The sequence below is a fragment of the Triturus cristatus genome, chromosome 3_1, assembly GCF_964204655.1.
Source record: "Triturus cristatus chromosome 3_1, aTriCri1.1, whole genome shotgun sequence".
Classification (NCBI taxonomy): Eukaryota; Metazoa; Chordata; class Amphibia; order Caudata; family Salamandridae; genus Triturus; species Triturus cristatus.
The window spans coordinates 458527079-458547071 of NC_140583.1; the positions used below are offsets into that span (position 1 = coordinate 458527079).

A 19993-nucleotide genomic window follows, 5' to 3' on the forward strand; every position below is an offset into this window, starting at 1 on the left:
CCTAACCTTCCATATCAGAGCCATTTTGCTCAGTCCTCAATTACCACAAGAAACCAAATTCCTGGCTTATCATCTAGACCCCAGACTCGGACTGGCACTTGCTCAGAGTAGCATTCCAACACATTGTTCTTTTACTCACCCTGTCACCTCAGTTTGGACCCAGCCATATGCAAATCAGTCTTGACCCCGTTCTAATAGGAAAAATTCAGCCTACATGGGCAGGTCCTCCCTGAAACATAGCACAAAATATCCAAGACTGGTATTTTTCTGATAGGGTCTCATCAGTCTGGTGTAGCTTGGTTCAAGTGGCATAGTGACAATGGCATCCACGTATGGGGTTACCCATGCTACTTAGGGCATTACATCAAAAAGCTAAAGGTGATGGGAGGAACGCTTTCTATAAGTCACACCACTGGAAATTGCTCAGGGTAGCGGTCTGGCCCGTTGTGTTTTTGCCCACCATGCCACATCAGTTTGCACCCAGCCGTACACAAATCAGTTTTGACCCTACTCGAATGAGAATTGCCCAGCCCAAACTGCTGCCTGTGGGTTGGAATGCTACCCATAGCGATTGGCAGTGGTTAGACTATTTGCAAGCATTGCTTTCATCACATTTTGTGTGTTGGTAATATTTATGTAAACAATATTTTAGAGACATTAATTTTGTCATGATATTCTGGTACCACACAAGCATTATGGAGAGAGAGGAGGGTTATCATGACCTATTCCAGTCTCTCATGAGCCATGACCTCTCTCCACACTCAACAATCGTAACAAAACCTTTCCCATCTACCGGCAGAATACGTTTTTTAATAATGTAAAGGGTATATTTTCTAAAATTCTACAGTCTAAACTATATCATGTGGGGCCTGATTTAGTGTATTGTGGTCTTTACTCTGTCTGTCAAAGTGGCGGAGGGCATTACTACCGCAGCCTTCAGTGACAGAAGACCACCATATTTAGAGATCAACCCCAGCCTAGCAGTGATCTCTGTGTGATCACAGGTGCCTCCACTAGGGTGGTGCCTGTGGAGACACACAATTTTGGTATGTGGCTGCTGTTCTTTAGGTGGTAATGCACCAAAGTTTATGGTTTTTCAAAAAGAGATCCCCAAACGTGGATTTGTTTATAAAAATTCACCCTCGGAGGGATGGCACCATTTGACAAATCTGCAGAAACTTTTGATACATTTTGCTCAGATACTTCAGGGGGTGGGAAGATGGATCAAGGCAGGTCAAAAAAATTGTTTTTTCATTGTTATCTCCCAGAGGAAACTGCTTCAATAAAAATGCTTAACAGAACTACAACACTTGGAATTTAACCAGAACTTAACTCAGAGTAGTGTGTGCCTTTGCTCGGTTTTGAGTAAATCTTTTCATTAGTGTTTCAAAGCGGTAACATGGGCCTTTGATGACCAAGGGTAACACATTTGAAAAATAATCAAATCACATTAGAAGAATCAGCATTGTAATCTAAAGTGTAGTTTGCCAACCGTCAGAGGATTTGACGATCAAGGCAATCTATTTATGTGGCAGCAACTGAAAATTTGCTTTACGGTCACCATTACAGGATGCCAGACTTCAAAGCCTAAGACCTGAAACAAGACAACAGTGGGGTTATAAGAAAGCTATGGATGCTTTCTCTGACCCTATGGGGATGTGGGAAGGGAGCCCCAAAGGGCAAGATACTGCACTCAAAATAAAAAAAACCCTATGCTTCTCGCTCGTATTTGTGGATCTAAATTCTGTCAGTGGGTGGGTAAATTTGCTCTTAAGATGTATGGATATTGTAGTTCTGTGTATTGTTATTTCAAGGCTGCATTAGTGCATGCATTTGCATCTGTTTTTGTTGCATTGTTTTGGTTACTTTATCATTAGTACTCGCAGTAATGGGCAAAGTGCAACACAATTTGGGTGTCAAAGTTATTCATAGCAGTTTTAAATATCACATTTTGTAATCTACAACCATGAAGACTTTATTACTCTATTTTAATAGTAAAGCCATTCACTCATGGTATGCTACTTTCTACAAAAATGTGTGCTAACTGTTAGAAAGCTGAATCCTGGATATCTATTTCTGTAGAAAAAAAAATAGCTTATTTAAAATATCAATGGGCAACATCAGTAAAGTAACACATAAAGTATAGGGACTACAGTTTTAAACATTGTCAGAGCCATATTTTGTTGTGAGCAGCAGATGGCAGAATTGTTAGCAGTTTTGAGTTGTTAAAAACAGCCAAGCAATTAGCATTGCTGAGTTATTTCACTACACATTACATTTTTGCTCACAATGCATCGCTTTTCTTACCTCTACTGTTATGAAAATTTCCTCCAAGTGACTTGCAAAGATTTCCATCTGAGCAATCTGTTCTTCCAATCTGCACATATTTTTGTGAATTTCATCCTAATAAAATATGTTTTATTGATCAGTTAAAGGAACACATTTGAGAATTAAGCTTAGAAAAACAATGGAAAATAATGTTGGGATATCTACCTTGACATCTTCCACAGCACTAGGTAGTTGGGACACTTCATGTTCTTTATGGCTACCAAACAATTTATCAAAAGCTCTAATTGGAGTTTTACAGGTAACACAGTAAATATCTGGAATTTCCTCTTCATCCTTATGGTCAACCTCTTCGTTCATTTGCCAATCCTCACTATCTTCTATATTCTGATTGTCAACTGTCAGCTGATCTTCTTTTTGGTTTGTGGCATAATCTAAAGGCTCCTCACCAGTGTCCTCTTGCATAGGAATAATATCATTGCTAATATTTACATTATTATTAGATTCTTCATTATGAAGTTCATCAATACTAATCTCCGTGCCATGAGGTTCTTCTTTGCAAGGTTCTTTGCCACAAGGTTCATCATTTAGAGGTTCTCCACTTGACGGTTCACCTTGAGATTCTTCTCCACAAGGTTTTCCTATACAAGATTCACCAGGAGGCTCTTCAATACTAGGCTCACTATGAGGTTCCTCACTACAAGATACACTGTTGGGTTCTTCTTTAGGAGGTTCAGCACTACAAGTTACTTCATCACATGTTTCTTCACTATGAGGTTCTGCATTCTGGGGTGCTTCAGCACAAGCCTCTTCGCTATGGGGTTCTTCATTACAAGGTTCCTTGGTATGAGATTCTTCAGTACAAATTTCTTCTTTATGCGGTTCTCCATTACAAGACTCTTCATTACACAGTTCTTCAATACAATACTCTTCGCTATGTGGTTCTTCATTACAAGGTTGTTCTTTACAAGGCTCTTCACTGCAAGGACCTTCTTGACATAATTCTTCCTTAAAAGGGCCTTCACTAATATGTTTTTCATTATTATTATCTTCGTTAGAAGGTTGTTCATCACAAAGTTCTTCATTTCCAGATTTTTCATAACTCGGCTCTTCACTGTCAGGATCTTTACTATTTTTTTGAATAAATTGCTCAACGTGTTCATCTTGGTTGTCTTGTTCCTTCACTTGGATATTTGCTTTTTCAAGTTCCACATCATTTTTTTGTACTAGCGGCTGCCGACTTGATACTTCCTTATTTGTTGGTGCACTATATCCTAAGAAGCCTTCCCCTATGTCTTTGTCTTCCTCTATTCCATATAGCCGGGCTAGCTCCTCCAATTCCTTTTGTAAATCATGTTCTGCCTGCTCTGCGCTCAGAGCCTGGTTTCCACCTGCTCCTTCAGGTTCACTTATTTCAGCCAAATCAGCACCTCTTCCCATCTTCATGAATTGATCATCGGGAAAGATCTCTAGTCTGTCTCTAGACTCGTAGAGATCCATGTGATAGAATGTTAAACCTTCAGGTTCAGGCTCCGGCTCAGGTTCAGTGCATTCATCAGACATTTCAGATGTTTCCTCATCAGCCGCCACGTAAGAAAGGTCCACATATTCGGTGGATGTTTCATCACACATAATGGCAGTAGACTGTGATGTTTTTTTCTTTGTACACTTTATAGTCCTCGTATATTCAACCAATTAACGTTCTTGTCAGTTCTTCAAAAGAAAAATATAACACAAACATTTTTAAAAATTGAAGTAAAGAGTTAACTGGTAATAGAGCAGTATATGTAATGTTTTAGAAAAATAATCTAAATTGTATTCAACCAATTGAAGTTCTTAACACTTCTTCGAAAGAAAAATTTAACACAAGTATTTGTAGTCATTAAAGTAAAGAGTTAACTGGTAAAAGAGCAGTATACTTAATGTTTTAGAAAAAAAATCTACAAATGTTTGACCGATAAATTGATTTAGTAGATTAGTGAAGTAAGACTCTGCCTGCAGCCTGTACCAATAATGAGATAGGTTTCCTCACTTTCTAAATCATCTCTTTAACTGACCCCATGATAACATTGTGAGGTTTAGCCATCAAGACAGAACAACACAAACATTGCCACGTGCCATTAAAATATGAAGAAGGTTTAACCAGATGAGCTATCAACAATAGACTATACACATACATTGTGATTGCTGCTTGCAGTTCAAGTAAGGCTCAGTCATCTTTCTGTATTTCCCAAATACATGAGGTTTGATGGAGGAAATGCATGTCCCAGTTTGCCGAAACTAATTAAGTTTAAAACTTTCAGTGTAATGTTGTTGAAAGAGTTGTGTATAAAATCCCCATATGATAACCAAATTAGTTTTCTACTATTTCTTAGCTACAATATGTATAAAACTAGAATGACGACGGGTAGATTTAAATTTAAAATGTATTTGATCTCCTCAGATTTGTTTCTGTAGTTGGAAGTTGTATTTATGCAGTGCTTACTACCCATGATGAAGCTTTGAAGTGGTTTGCGGTGAGTAACATGCTACTTTTCCTTGTGGATTAGTTGTGGTAAATGTGTTATGTTTGTGCTCTTGAGATCTCATGTATGTATTGTATTGTTTTGAAAGGGATAGATTGATTGAAGTGAGTTAGTAAAGAGGAGATGTTAGGTGTTATTGGGAGTAGTATATGTGGGCCTGTAAGTTGGAGGAATTGGATGACGGAGGGAAGAGTTTGGAAAGGCTGTTTGGTAGTCCATAATAGGGAAAAAAATTTGGGATGAGTGAGAGAGTGGAGGTATAGACAGAGGTTGCTTTTCAGTCAATAGGTAAAATTAATGTATACATGTACAGAGAGATGCACACTCATCTAAATATATAGCAATATATATATATATATATATACATAAATGAAGATATGACACATCACACTTGCTAAAGTTTATGTATAAGGCACCAACCCCCCATATATAAACGCATATTTTCATACATGTAGTAATATTTACTTGGTCAGACATTTACATGTGTATTGTGCATAAATATACATACAAAGTGTTGTTTGTTAAATGTTTTATTTTTCAAATTTTGTGAAATATTTAAATATTATGTAACTCCATAGAAATGGAAGCATATTCTCATGTACATAGCGAGAACTATATAGGCAACGTCATCTTTGCTGCCGACAGAATGAACGAGTGATTAGCCGGTGCCGAACTAGTATCCTGCAAACAGCTTTAATATGAATTGCCACCACAGGGTTGTGTGGACTTGCAAGTTGCTATTGAGATTGCTACTATAACCGATGCCCGATGAAGTCCCATTTCAGGGACGAAACATGTTAGCTGGGCCATTTATTTCGGAACACAGTATGGAGAAATTGTAAGATATATGAATAATGAATCTAAAAAGTTTCTGTGCGCGGACATTCTATTTTTCGCCACAAACTGCCATATGAAATGACTCCTGACCATCTGTGTTGGATGTTTGGATGAACTTGCTTTCTAATTTGATAAGATACTTTAAGACAAAGATTGTCCTCCCTGTTTTTAGATTTGCAGTTCCATGTGGTTAGAGGTTTGATAACAGTTGTACCTCAGGGAGTTTGCACTATTTATGAAAAATAAGGTATTGACCTGTGCGGTGCAGTAGGGCCACAACTGCCTTTGTTTTGAGGAACCCAATATTTACATACATGTAGTAATATTTACATGGTCAGACACTTACATGTGTATTGTGCACAAATATACATGGACTGTGAATTATTTGTTAATAAATATCATCTACATACATATGTTCTCAATTTTTTAATAACTGTTTTATCATTTAGTTTAACATGAAGACACAAGGGCATAGTTATAAAGAAATGGCCTAGCGCTACAAGCAATTTAGTAGCGCAGCACTATTTCATTAAAAAAAATGCGGGGATGCACAGTGTTCACAAGAATATGACGCACCCCTGTGTTTTCCCTTGCGCAATGCAAAAAAGGTTGCCTAGCGCCAACATAGACACCCTTGCGGCATGTTGCAACGATGACTGCATTACAGGAATGAATGTTTATGTGCAGGAAGGAACACCTTCTTGCACATAAACAATAATTAATATAGATTTGCTCCTTCTATGTGTGCTGCAGAGAGCAGCACACATAGAGAGAGCAAAAACCGAGGAGAAAGTATTTCTCCTCGTTGTGCCACTCTAACACCTGCTGTTCAATGTCATTTGTTTTTGCTGCGGCACAGATTTACAGATCCTTGTAAATCTGGGGCAGTGTCAAAAAGCAATGGGTGTTGCAGTAGAATACCCAGAACAACACCCATTGCGTGCCCCTTTGATGCAGAAAACTGTGCAAAAGGGCTCGATATATATCATGCAGCGTTAAGCCATGCAAAGTGGCTTACCGCAGCATTGTAAATATGGAGCAGGGCATTGAGCCACTGGAGTGTTGTCAAAATTGATATGCTTCGGTGGTGCAATGCTCTTGTGAATATGCCCACAATCTGTTACACACTATATCAACAGTGCACAACTCCAGTACAATTATTAATGTAAACACCATTGTTTGCTTGTGTTGCTCTGAGATTCACCCACTGAGCCTACCTTCCTTCTGCTCCAATGACTCATTGATTGCCCTTACAGGGGAGTGTGGTACTACTCAGGATTTGTTGTGAGAGGTCATTCCCCTGAGTGATCGGGTCTTCCAGTCTATGCAATGATAAGCTCTTCAGCTTCCTCCTATCTTCACAAATGTGTTCATAGACTGCCCCATCCTCCTCCATGCAGGCAGTCATTCCAGCAGCACACATTTGTTTTGTTGTGGCAGCAGGGCTACTCCACTTTTGAGCTTTTCCCCTTTTTGCTAGCACAAAACCTAGTGCACTGACTAGACTGAAATTGTGGTCTACGGGAAGTACACTTCACAATGCTGACCAACAGAGCTAGGACCAACAGCCACCCCCACCACCCAAGAACCTCGGGATCATCATACACATCAAACTCAACCTGACCTCCTGAATCAGTGCCTTCGCCACCTCATTTTTCGATGCCCTGACGATGCTGAGGAAGATTTTGAAGTGTCTCCCAATCAGCAGAAGTAAAACTGTCATGCATTCCTTCATCACAATCTGGCTGGACTACAGAAATACCCTCAATACTGGGATCAACAAAAAAACTCACCAGAAATCTGCAGACCATTCAGAACTAAGTGCCAGAATCAAACTCAACCTCCTATGCTGCACTGACATCACACCACACCTGAAGGAGCTTCACTGTCTTTCCATACAGAAAAAAACACAATACAAACTCTTCGTCCACATTTTCAGGACACTATATAACACTGTCCCAGGACACTTCAACAAGCACACCTGTGTTCACAAACTACCACTCTTCTGGACTCCTACTTGCACAAATCCAGAACACCATATCCAATGGCCAGGACTTTCCTAAATCGATTCTAAAGCGTTAAACAACCTGCCGCTAAACATGAGAGCCTTCTTCTCACTTCTTGAATTCTGCAAGAAGCTGAAGATCAGGCTTTTTGATTAGTCCCTTTAGGTCATAGGTTTGGCTAGACTCATACATAATATATCTAGCTACATTCACTGAAAAAAACAAAGGTTAAAGTAATGTTATAGTTAGGTGAGAATTTCAGTGACAACATAACATTTTAAACATACAGAACCATTGCAATTTACCAGTTATTGTTAGCTCTGGTAACTTGTAACATCACTCGTGCCCTAAGGTAACTATGATTTACATAGCAAAGTGTTTGTGATTACCAAATAGTACATTTTTGTGATTCACTATTTGGTAATCACAAGAACCCAAATGCAAATGTGTGTTTAACACAGTTAGTGATTCCCAGTGGGTTGCAAATAGACCTACCTCATTAATATTCGAAAGATAGGTCTTGGTTTGAGACCCACTGGGAATCACACAAATTAGAGGGATGGTGGCCTGCTGGGGTCAGCTGACCACAATGTCTATGATTGCTTTCAATAAAGCATTTTTTTTCAAATGGAGCCTGTTTTCCTTAACGGATAACAGGATGCATTTTAAAGAGAAAAATGAAAAGTTTTCTTTTAATTTTTTAAGAGTAGGCTGTTGCCCGTGGGAACAGTGCCTGAGCTTACAAAATTATTTAAAAAAATTTACAAAGGGGATCCCTCACCTACTTGAAGTAGGTTGGAAAATGTGAATATTTTGAGGCCGCATTTCGGCCGCAAAACATTCACACATACCACTGTGAATCGGTAATAAAACATGCCCCTTTTACATTGAAAAAGGCCTTTTTGCGGTCTCAAACGACCTGATTCACAGATGAGCCGTTTGTGAATTAAAAAAAACTTTGTACCAGTTTTCACATTTTTTTGGTAATAAATTAATAGAAAATGTTGCAGTGATGTTATCAAAGATGTCATAAGTAATGTAATATGTGTGGTAATGAGCAGTGCATGGTGAAGGCGTGAGTTATAGTTACCTTCCTTAGGGCACTAGTTTTAGTTACCAGAGTTAACTATAACTAGTGAATTTCAGTGGTTTTGTATGTTTAAAACATTACGTTACTAGGCACTGAGCACCCGATGCCCTGGGACCAAATGTCGTAAAAACAGGGAGGGGGCTGCACGGCTCCATTTGCAAGCCTTATTAGGCCTCTGGGCACCGTAACCCGGGGCCAGATTGCATTCATAAGGGGAGAAGGGTAGATGGCCCCCTCATTGAACCTTCTTTAACCCAGGGAACCCCACCCCCCGGCCCATAGATGGGTGCCCCAGTGCCCACCTGGGTCACCCACAAACCACAAGTTTGGGGCCGTAGGACGAGCCTTAGGGCACACTGCGGAAGCCGGCATTACTCCTCTCCTGCAGAAGCAGCTGTTTATGTTTGCTCCCTCAGTGATGAAACAGAAATCTGTCCCACCCAGTGGGAGCATGTTTGAATATCCTGCCGAGTGGGAGCAGACTTGCTATCCCTACCCGCATTCCTCAAGGCAGAGAACGCATTTGTTTTCCCGCCTGGCAGTAGATTTAAAAATGCACTCGCCAGGCGGGATCAACATATGTTTCCCTGCACATGCTGGTGCGGGTAGGGAAAGTACTCCGTCCCGGACGTGGGCTCCCCAAGACAGAGTAATTGAGCTGGCCCTTGGGGATGAGGTCCCGAGTCCTAAGATGTCCGCCCCAACATCATTGTTGATGTAGTGGCCTCAAATCAGATCTCAGCAGGAGATCTCTCTGACCTGCGGAGCCTCCATGGCATTAACTATACAAGGATTTTGAGCATTAATTGCTCAGAAACTACTGAACAGATTTACACCAAATCACAAAGGACCCTTTATCTGTATCAAGATCGAGCTGTCTGCCAAATTTGGTGCAAATCCACTCCGCGGTTTGGCCTATAGTTGTGTATATTGGTCTTGTGGAAAAAATGAATGGCAAAAATGTGTGAAGATTCGTCAAACAGAGCCAAAGATATAAGCAAACCAAAAAAGGCATTTCCTATGGAAACACAATCACTGAAAAAACCAAAGGTTACAGTAACGTTATAATTAGGTGAATATGTGAGTGACAATAGTAATGTTTTGAACAAAAAAAAAAAAGAAATTCACCATTTATAGTTAGCACAGCTAGCTATAACTTGCACCTCCACAGTGCACTGCTTATGACCTCACATGTTGCATCACTCATGACATGTTCTATCATGATGGGACATGGGTCCCATGCTCACTGTGTCACTCGAACCAAGCTGTACCTGACTGATGACCCCCATGCTAGGGCAAAACAGGTCCTGGGTCATCCGAGTTCCGGTTCAGGGAGGACCTTGCTTGGCAGTTCGGCCTGGACTGTTCCTATGAGGAACAGAGTCAAGACTTATTGGCATATGGCTGGATCCAAACCGAGGTGGCATACTGAGAAAAAGAATGATGGTTTGGAATGCTACCCCAAGGTATTGCCAGTGATTAGACTCATTGCAATCAGCCTCCCTCGTGAGTTTCATATACCACCCTAAGTGGCATGGCTATGCCTAGATGTGGGTCCCATGCTCACTGTGCCACTGGAACCAAACTGTAACTGGCAAAACCGGTTCTAGGTTGTTTGCATTCTGGTTCAGGAAGACCTGGCTTGGCAGTTCAGGCTGTACTTTTCTCATGAGGAACAGGGTCAAGACTGATTTGCCCATGTCTGGGCCCAAGCTGAGGTGGCATGGTGAGCAAAAGAACGATGGGTTGAAATGCTACCCCAAGCTATTGCCAATAGTTAGACTTATTGCAAGCAGCCTCCCATCACCTTTTGTGTGTTTCATGTACTGCTCTAATAGGCATGGGTATGACCAGACGTGGGACCCATACTCACTGTGTCATTGGATCCAAGCTGTACCTAGCTGATGAACACATAACTTGGGAGAAACCGGTCCTGAATTGCTTGTGTTTCGTTCCAGGGAAGACAGGGCTTGGCAGTTCATGCTGCACAGTTCCCATGAGGAACAGGGTCATGACTGATATGCAGTCGTCTACTCGACCTATAAGCAGCATTCAACACCGTCTCCCACAACACACTCGCAACCAGACTACAGAACACCGGCATTCAAGGCACCACCCTTTGCTGGATCAGATTATTCCTCATCGGCAGGAGCCAAAGGATCAGACTGCCACCCTTCCTCTCCAAACCCACTGAAATCAACTGCGGAGTCCCACAGGGATCATCACTCTATCCTTCCCTTCTCAACATCTACATGGCTCCCCTCACTGCCATCATCCGACAGCACAGCTGCAGCATAGTCTCCTACGTCGATGACACCCAGCTCATCCTCTCGCTCACCAAGGACCCACAACACCACCAGACTCAACTTCTAGTAGGGAATGCAGGGTGTCGCAGCCTGGATGAGCGACAGCTGCTTAAAACTCAACTCGGAGAAGATGGAAGTCCTCGTCCTCTGAACCAACCCTGCGGCATGGAACAACTCCTGGTGGCCCACCGCCCTTGCCCCCCCTACTGCCATGGACCACGCCAAGAACCTCGGCATCGTACTCGACTCCCTCTCCATGAACCGGCAAGCCAACGCCATCACCTCCAGCTGCTTCAACATCCTCCGCATCTTCCGTAAGACCTTCAGATGGATCCCCCCGAGGCAAGGAGAACAGTCACACACGCACTGATTACAAGCAGACTGTACTACGGAAACGCCCCCTACGCCTGCATCAACAAGTCTCTACTCCGCAAACTCCAGACAATACAGAACACCTCCGCAAGACTCATCCTCGGGCTCCCCCGACACGAACACATCAGCCAACACCTACACAAGCTCCACTGGCTCCCTGTTGAGAAAAGAGTCACTTTCAAGATACTCACCTACACCTACAAATGCCTACACAACACCGGCCCCTAATACCTCAATGATAGAATCACCCTCCACGTACCGAAACGAAACCTCCGCTCCACCAACCTCCTCCTCGCCGAAACCCCGCGCATCCACAGAGCCAGTGCAGGGGGAAGATCCTTCTCCTACATCGCGGCCAAGACCTGGAACGAACTCCCTACCGACATCAGACACCCCCCCCCCTGAACACCTTCAGGAAGGCTCTGAAGACCTGGCTCTTCAATTGACTCTGATCTGCTGATCTTCCCCCCAGCGCCTTGAGACCCTCACGGGTGAGTAGTGCACTTATACTTCCCCTGATTGTTTGATTGATTGAATGGCGGGATCCAAACTGAGGTTGCATGCTAAGTAAAGGAACAATGGGTTGGAGTTCCATCCTGAGCTACTGCCAGTGGCCAGACTTATTGTAAGCAGCCTCCCACAATCTTTTGTGTGTTTCAAGTACCGCCCTCGGTGGCATGGGTATTGCCAGGCATGGGACCCATGTTCACTGTGTCACTGGAACCAGGCTGTTTGGGGCTGATGAGCCCATAACCAGGGCAAAATTAGCCACCGGTTGCTTGCATTCCAGTTCAGGGAGGACCTGGCTTGGCAGTTCGGGATGGACTGTTCCAATGAAGAACTGCTTTGCACATGGTTGGGCCCAAACTGAGGTGGAATGGTGAGGAAAAGAATGATGGGTGAAGTGCTACCCCGAGCTATTGCCAGTGGCTAGACTTATTGCTAGCAGCCTCCCATCACCTTTTTTTTGTATTTCATATACCGCCCTAAGTGGCATGGGTGTGCTCAGACATCGGTTCCATGCTCACTGTATCACTGGACCCAAGCTAATTCCAAACTGAGGTGGCATGATGAGCAAAAGAATGATTGCCAGTGGTTAGACATATTGCAAGCAGCCTCCCATCACCTTTTGTATGTTTTATCTCAAATGACATCATTGATGGCAAATATTAATTGTTTTATTGTTTACATAGTGGTGGGTAGCTACCATATTATTTTTCTACTTAATTTTGTACAGCCTGTGTCCAGCTAATGGGTATAAGTGTTTACAAAACGCTTCTAATGCATCATAAGTGTGTAGAGGTCTTGAACACATTATAAATCTTTGTATTGAAGACTAACTCTGTGTGCAGATGACAGTTGCCGACTTGTGTTCAGTATGCTCCACCCATGTTTTTGGGTTCTGTAAAAAAGTTTTCAACAGGGCAATGATTCAACATAGTAGATATTAAGGGGCATATTTATGAGCCTGTTGCATCGCTCATGCACCGCGCAACGTGGTGCAATAGCAACGCAACTCAAAAAATCGATTTATGAAGCCACACAGGGCCTCCTTGTGTGGCCCTGACTGGCTTAATAAAGCTTGAGTAAAGCAACGCAATGCAAATCGCTGCGTTGCCTTATTCTGCCCCAGAGAGGCGTAGCATGGGTTTTCCCATGCAACATCCATAGATTTTGACGCATTCCCAGATATACTAGAAGTGGTGTGCAAAAAACGTATGCCTTCCCAGGTGAGGTTTAATGAGGAGAAATAGTTACATTTCTCCTAATTATTTCCTCTTGCGATGTGTGCTGCAGAGGAAAATGTCTCAGGAGATTTTTTTTGCCCCTTCCTGCACAAAAACAATCCACCTTACAATGCAGGCACCCTATTACCTTGGTGCAAGGGTGCCTGCATTGGCACAAAGCAACTAAAACGGCACCAGCACAGGTGAAATAAGGCAGGAATGCAGCGTATTCTTTTAAATATAGTGCATTCCTGCCCTTTTCCTGTCATGCAGCCCAGCAAGGTGACTTGCTACGCTGCGTGACGAACTCATAAATATACCCCTAAATATTGTAAGCAGCCAATAGTCATCAGACAAAATCCGCTCAGCATGATAATTTCTAAATAACGTAGGAAACTGTGTGCACCAGATACTAATCTATTTACATGTGCTTTTTGTGCTTCAAAAGATGGGATATCTGTAAAATGTTCACAACACTTTACGAAGGCTGAAGGTAGTATAATGCTTAGCACCTTCAAGGCTTGCTTATTTTAAGTGAATAATATATGTTTTGACAAGTGTTGCTTAGAGTGTATACTATTCTTAGTAGATACTTTAAAAAACTCTGTGGTGTATTTCTCATGGTAGCTTCACTGTCTGCAATTGTGTGGTACAAAATAAACTCACTCCATAGAGTAAACAATGTTTACAGTATCCACGTTCCTACTTACATCAATTTCATTTCTCAATGTAAGTTTAGTGACTGTGAGGGGTTTGACACACATAAAAACTCTCTGTAGTAGGACACTCATTTTGGAACAGACATTCAGCATCTTGGGGAACTTGGCTTTCTCTGAACAGTTGTATGCATATTGAACCTGGCTTGCAATGAGGGCTTCCCATATATCTGTGGTTGATTGTTAATGTGAACTAGGCTACCAGTGAAGTGTATGGTATAGGGTCAATGTTGCACATAACACATACTTGCTACACCTATTGGATTTGTATCTGTGATGACATTATTGATGCTTCATATTATCCTGAGCTATTTTGTAATTACTTCAGGCTTCTAATGCTATACCACTTTATAGGGTAATGTGTACAAGTTTAGTTTTATTTATTTATGCTCAGCTAATAAAAGCCATTGAAAATTGATCGAAACATCAAAAAACGTAACATAGCGTTGAGTTGAGTAATAGAGTGCTGGTTGCCAATAGATATCACATGTGGAATTTCTTGATAGCAATAAAATACGGTGTCGGACACTGCAGTAGCACCACTTGTAAAAACATTAAAATCAGTTCATCATTATTAAAAGAAGTTCATTCAGAGTGCAGTCAGTGTGTTGCCGTAGTTGTTTTTTGTAATTTTGGTATGTTAAACTAGTATCTGTTTTGAAACATTTGAACCTAAAATTCAGAGTGATATAAGTGCACTTTAAAAAATCTCAGTCTGCCGTTGCTCTCAATTTGGTGTAACTGAAAGTGCCGGTGCATCAAGACATAAGCTTGTTCCTTGCTGACTCGATTATGCTCAGGTCTTTCTTGAGTTTTTAGTATGAAGTCCTAGTGTCCAGTTTCTGCCCTTTAGTTGATGGTGTGCGCTTTTGGTGAGCGATCGTGTTTGTTGCCTGTTTATCGATGCTTCGTGCATTTGTGCATAATTTAAGTGCAAATGGGAATAGTGAGTAGCAATGTACGTTCCGGTAGTAACTGATGGAGAGAGGACTCTTAACATTTTATCCGCTTTGCTCAAGAATTTGACCTGGCCACAGATAACTTGAGGATGTGAGTCATTGAGATGAAAATCTACGGCTGCTCAAATTCTACAAGACCCTTGTTTGATCCATGCTTGACGAAGGAACTTCCGGCAGTCATCAATTAGGGCTGGACAGGTGCAAAGAAGATGAGATACATTCTAACAAGGTTGGCCGCATAGCCGACACTCATTAGACGCTGGACGCGTCGACCATGGCGGTAAGAGATCCAAGGATGAGAAGTTTCCCATCCTGACTTAGCAATACTTAATTTTGAGATGCACAGCAAAAGTGTCTGTGAGATATTTTTGCATCTCACTTTTGTTATAGCTTCTCTGTATAAGATGGCTGTATTTTCTGGCAGTCTTGCACAAATATGCCTTTTGAACTGCTCTGTTTGACACCTTCTTAAAAGTTTGATGTGGAAGGTTTTAGGTCCAGAGAGCTGTGGCTATTTTAAGTTTGAGTGCATCGTAAAGGGCAACAGTCCGAGGGCTTTGAGGAACTGGATGATTCGTTTTGGATACCTCTTGCCAAATTAAAATTTTCAGTTCCTACTTTGGCAGCACACATGGCATGTTAATATTTAAGCTTAAGGGTGCAGGCCTTTTGTGCCAGGTCTTGATTGTCTAATCTGGGTGGCTGCAGAGTGATTTGGGAGTTTGAATAATGCTATAAACACCTGACTCTGAGATGTGTTAAGAAAGGAGCCCAACCTGCTGGGGAAGGCTTCTGAGCCGTATGCCAGTGTGGGAATTAGTTTAGCTTTTACTATCTTCAGCATGGATTCTAAAGGGGGAGTCTTAGTGTGTTTGAAGATGGTTTGAAATGCGTATTGTAACAATGCTGCCTTTGGTTTCAGTGAATATTCATGGGTTAAGTGTCCTCCCTTATCATCGATAAGTGTCCTCCCAACATCGAGCCAACATCCAAGGTACTTGTATCTGGGGGCTCCGGATTGTCGGTGTTTGTTGAGGTACCATGTTCGTTCTTTTTCTGTCCAAAGATCACAACATTGGTCTCCCTGAAATTCACTGTCTTTCCATTTGTCGTGCTATGTATTAATAAAATGTCCAGCAGCCTTTGAAACCCCATCGCTGTTTGGCTTACGAGGACAAAGTTGTCAGCGTAAAGAAGGGAAGTGATATGACGATACCCCAGTTTTGGCGCATCACTGACGACCGCATCGAGGGCAGGAACTAAGTCGCTCAAAAATAGGTTAAAAAAAGTCTGGAACCAAAACACACCCTTGTTTGACTCCTTGTTCTATCCTGATCTTGTTGTAGATTGTTGAGTTGTTTTCAATTTGACTCTGGCCCATGTTTTGAGTAATGTGTACAAAAGAAGCATGGATGATGTCATTAGTGATGTCATTTGAGATGTCATTTGAGATTACATCAGTGATGTCATGAACTATGTGATAGAACATGTCATGAGTGATGTAATATGTGGGGTCATTAGCAGTGCATGCAGAGGCGCAGGTTATAGATAGCTCTACTAAATATAACTGGTGAATTTTTGTGTTTTTTTTTAGTTCAAAACGTTAATGTTGTCATTGACATATTCACCTAACTCTAATGTTACTTTAACTTTTCATGTTTTCAGTGAATATCTAAGGCTTCTTTTGAAATAAAAACGGATCTTTTTATCACACTTAAATATAACGTTACTTTAACCTTTGTTTTTTTCAGTGAATTTCTAGGGTCTTGTTAATATAAGGAAATATTTTATCACCATAGGTGAAGGCAAACCACCACCGTACTTCGGCCGCAAGCGGCGGAGGGTTGGCTGTGGTGCCTTGCCTGCGACCAAGTCCTTTGATAAACACCCCACAGGTAGCCAAACTTTTGCTGTGCATGGCCCTGCAGCTAACCTACTTGGGGGCAGTCATCCACATCCGCAGGCAGCCAACACGACTCAGTTAAAGGCCTCTCATTGAGCGTTAGCTGCAGGACATGTCTTGCAGCTATTCTCTGCTTCCAACTCAACGCAGGCAGCCAACCTCAAACTGCACACAGCCTTTGGATGTGTGCAGCGGGGGTTGGCCATGCTGCTTAGCCTGCCTCTAGGTCTTGCGACCCTGCCGTCAAACCCCCAACAGGCTGACAAAGTCACACCATGGACAGCTCTTGGTGTGCACAGTATAAGGTTGGTCTGGGGTCAAAACATATACATCAAGTGTAGAGGATCGTGCAGCCCCCTTCCCGACCCTTAATTGGCCCCAGGGACTGTATTTCCCTGCTTTTACCCTTGCATATTAAATTGCTGATGACATACTCATTGACTACATTTATAACATCCCTAATCACATCTGAAATTACATAATTGTTAAGAATACAGTGCATGGTGGAGGCGCGCCTTATAGTTACTCAAGGGTACAATTTATAGTTATTTGAGATAACTATAACTGGTGAAATTCAGTACTTTTGTCAGTTTCAAATGGTATGCTGTAAGTAACATTTTCACCTAACTATAACATCCCTTTAACCATTGTCTTTTTCAGTAAACTGTCCTCTCATTCCAGCCGTTTGGCCATTATTATGCCGCAGCACTTTCTGCCTGCCCTGCATGGTTAGCTTACTGCCCATACCCACCTCTTCCCTGCCCTCTGTTGTACGAGTCCATGGATCTGCCCGCTCCCTCCTGCCCTGCATTGTCTGATGTGCTCCCACTGCGCTCTAATTAGCTGCAGTCCCTCCTTCCATCCATTGCCCAAGTCTATGCCCATGTCACTGCCCTCCTGCCTAACTTCTGTTTTTAGCTTGCTGCCTCTACCCTGCTTCCTCCTGCACTCCGATGTCTGTGTGCACAAACCTGCTCCCTTCGTTATGCTAGAAAGGTGTTCGTTACCAATCTAACTAACCATGTTGTTAGGTGGCATTCCAGGACAGTGCTGTACTTTAAACGGGGCGGTCACAAATTATCCAGAATAGGGGGCTTATATCACATATTGATTTATATCAGTGACCAATTTGAAGACAACCAACAGCTCTCTAAAATTAGACATGTGTATCACGTGTCTTCATTAGCCTTGTTTTCTCTAATTTTAAAACAACTCAAGTATAATTGACTATTGAGTTCTTAGATGGATAGGATGTTGTCATCTCATTCAATAAACAAATAATTAAATCATCTAATGACTAGGTTCATGAACCCTTCATTAGGTTCTTTGAAAATAGAATCAATGCATAGATTAAGAATATGTTTGTTTAATAATCACTGATTATATGGGTATTATTTACAGTGAACAGATCCTAAAGAACACTTCAGTGTGTTTTCTTCACAATTCTTAGGGTCCTAATTAAACAGTGGACTGATGTTAAGTAAGCAAAAGATTTCTGATATCAAACATTATCAAGTTCTTTTGTTGATGGTTGTCACATTCTACTTGAGATTCACTAAAATTTGTTATCTATTTTTCACTGTATTTACATTCTTGGGGTGATGTACAAGCAAATACACCATCTGGCCAGAATCTGGCCATACTTTTCCTTTAATCTCTTTGCACGGGATGTCTCTCTTTTTTCCTTTGACCAAGTCTGGTATGTTAGACCTCTTTTTCAACACAAAATGTGATTTTATGCATTATTTTTATATAGGGGACTCTTTAAACAATCGACTATACGTCCTGAAGATGGTCTGACGGACTATTGCCACACCAGACCGAAACGTTGACTTTTTCATCTATTTCCCTAACATTTGTTGTATAATAGTGAATGTTTTCTGTATGTTCAGATTCCTCACTTACTAAACTATGTGGAATAGATGATTATGTTCATGATTTGTAGATAGTTTCATACATCCTCGATCATGTTGCATTGTTATATTTGAATGTACCCTTTTCAATTTTATCTATATTATAAAAGTTTTGTACTTTTGGAAAAAGATTCTCCCGTGCTTTTTAAATTTTCTTGTACTCATTGATTGTATATGTCTTTAATAGCGTCATATATGTACTGATTTGTTCAAAAGGCTTAAGACCATTTGGGGTTGAACATAAAAGCAATTACATGTATTTTATATTAGAGTAAGAATTTTCAAAAAATCCCTTGCAGGCATCTCTGTACACATTATCATATTGATTGCCCAAGCCTCCAAGGGTATATTGGGTCCCTCACTTCCTTATACTATTATTATGCCACAGCACTTTCTGCCTGTCCTGCATGGTTAGCTTACTGCCCATACCCACCTCTTCCCTGCCCTTTGTTGTACGAGTCCATGGACCTGCCCGCTCCCTCCTGCCCTGCATTGTCTGATGTGCTACCACTGCGCTCTAATTAGCTTACTGTCCCTGCCCCCTCCACCTTCCCTCCATTGCCCAAATCTATGCCCCTGTCACTTCCCTCCTGCTTAACGTCTTTAGCTTGCTGCCCCTACCCTGCTTCCTCCTGCCCTCCAATGTCTGTGTGCACAACCCTCCTCCCTTTGTTATGCCCATCATGCTCCATGGAGCTGCAACTGCCCTTCCTTTCTACTTTGAGTATTCTGTTGTGCTGCCACTGCCCCTCCTGCCTGCCCTGCATGGTCATATGGTTGTTGTCTGTCCCTGCCCACTTCACCCTACCTTCCATGGTCTGAATTCTATGCCCCTATACCCTCTCTCTTTCCCTTCATGATCCATTTTGCTGCCACTTTATTCTGCTCTCCAAGCTCTGTTGTGTTGCAACTGCTACTCCTGCCTACCCTGCGTGGTCTGTTATGAAGCCCTTTCCACCTTCCTCCTTCTCCTGCCCTCTGTTGTCTGTGTCAAGCCCCTACCCCTCCCTTCTGCCCTCCGTGCCCCTTTGTGTATGCTCCTGCACTACCTCTTGTCCTCCATGGCCGTTGTGCTGCCACTAACCCCCATACCTGCCATGCATTTCCTTTTGTAATGCCACTTCCCCTCCCACCTTCCCTGCGTGCTCTCCTTGCTGTCCGTGACCCCCTTCCACCTTCCCTCTATTATCCATGTGTAAGCCCTTATAGGATCCCCGTTGTCCTTCATGGTGTGTTGGGCTTCCAGCGCACAGAGAAAAATTGCTATGGCGGCAGAGAAAGTGTGACAAAAATGTTGTGCACCTGCATACTGGAGCAGGTTACTGGCAGTGCATAATCCAAGTCACACAAGAC

The 19993-nt window shown here is 42.1% G+C and overlaps 1 protein-coding gene across 2 annotated transcripts in view; it reads right to left on the reverse strand.

Annotated features, from left to right (window-relative positions):
* FSD2 (fibronectin type III and SPRY domain containing 2) overlaps positions 1-19993 on the reverse strand; it is a 674971-nt gene that overhangs the window by 603630 nt on the left and 51348 nt on the right. For both annotated transcript variants that reach the window (XR_014978815.1, XM_085644270.1), the window contains exons 2-3: positions 2494-3999; positions 2308-2403 (exon numbers count right to left, since the gene is read on the reverse strand). Coding sequence is in view for 1 of the 2 variants with exons in the window: in XM_085644270.1 (XP_085500396.1) it covers positions 2308-2403; positions 2494-3918 (1521 nt within the window). In the remaining variant the exon portion in view is untranslated. The remainder of the gene's footprint in view (positions 1-2307; positions 2404-2493; positions 4000-19993) is intronic.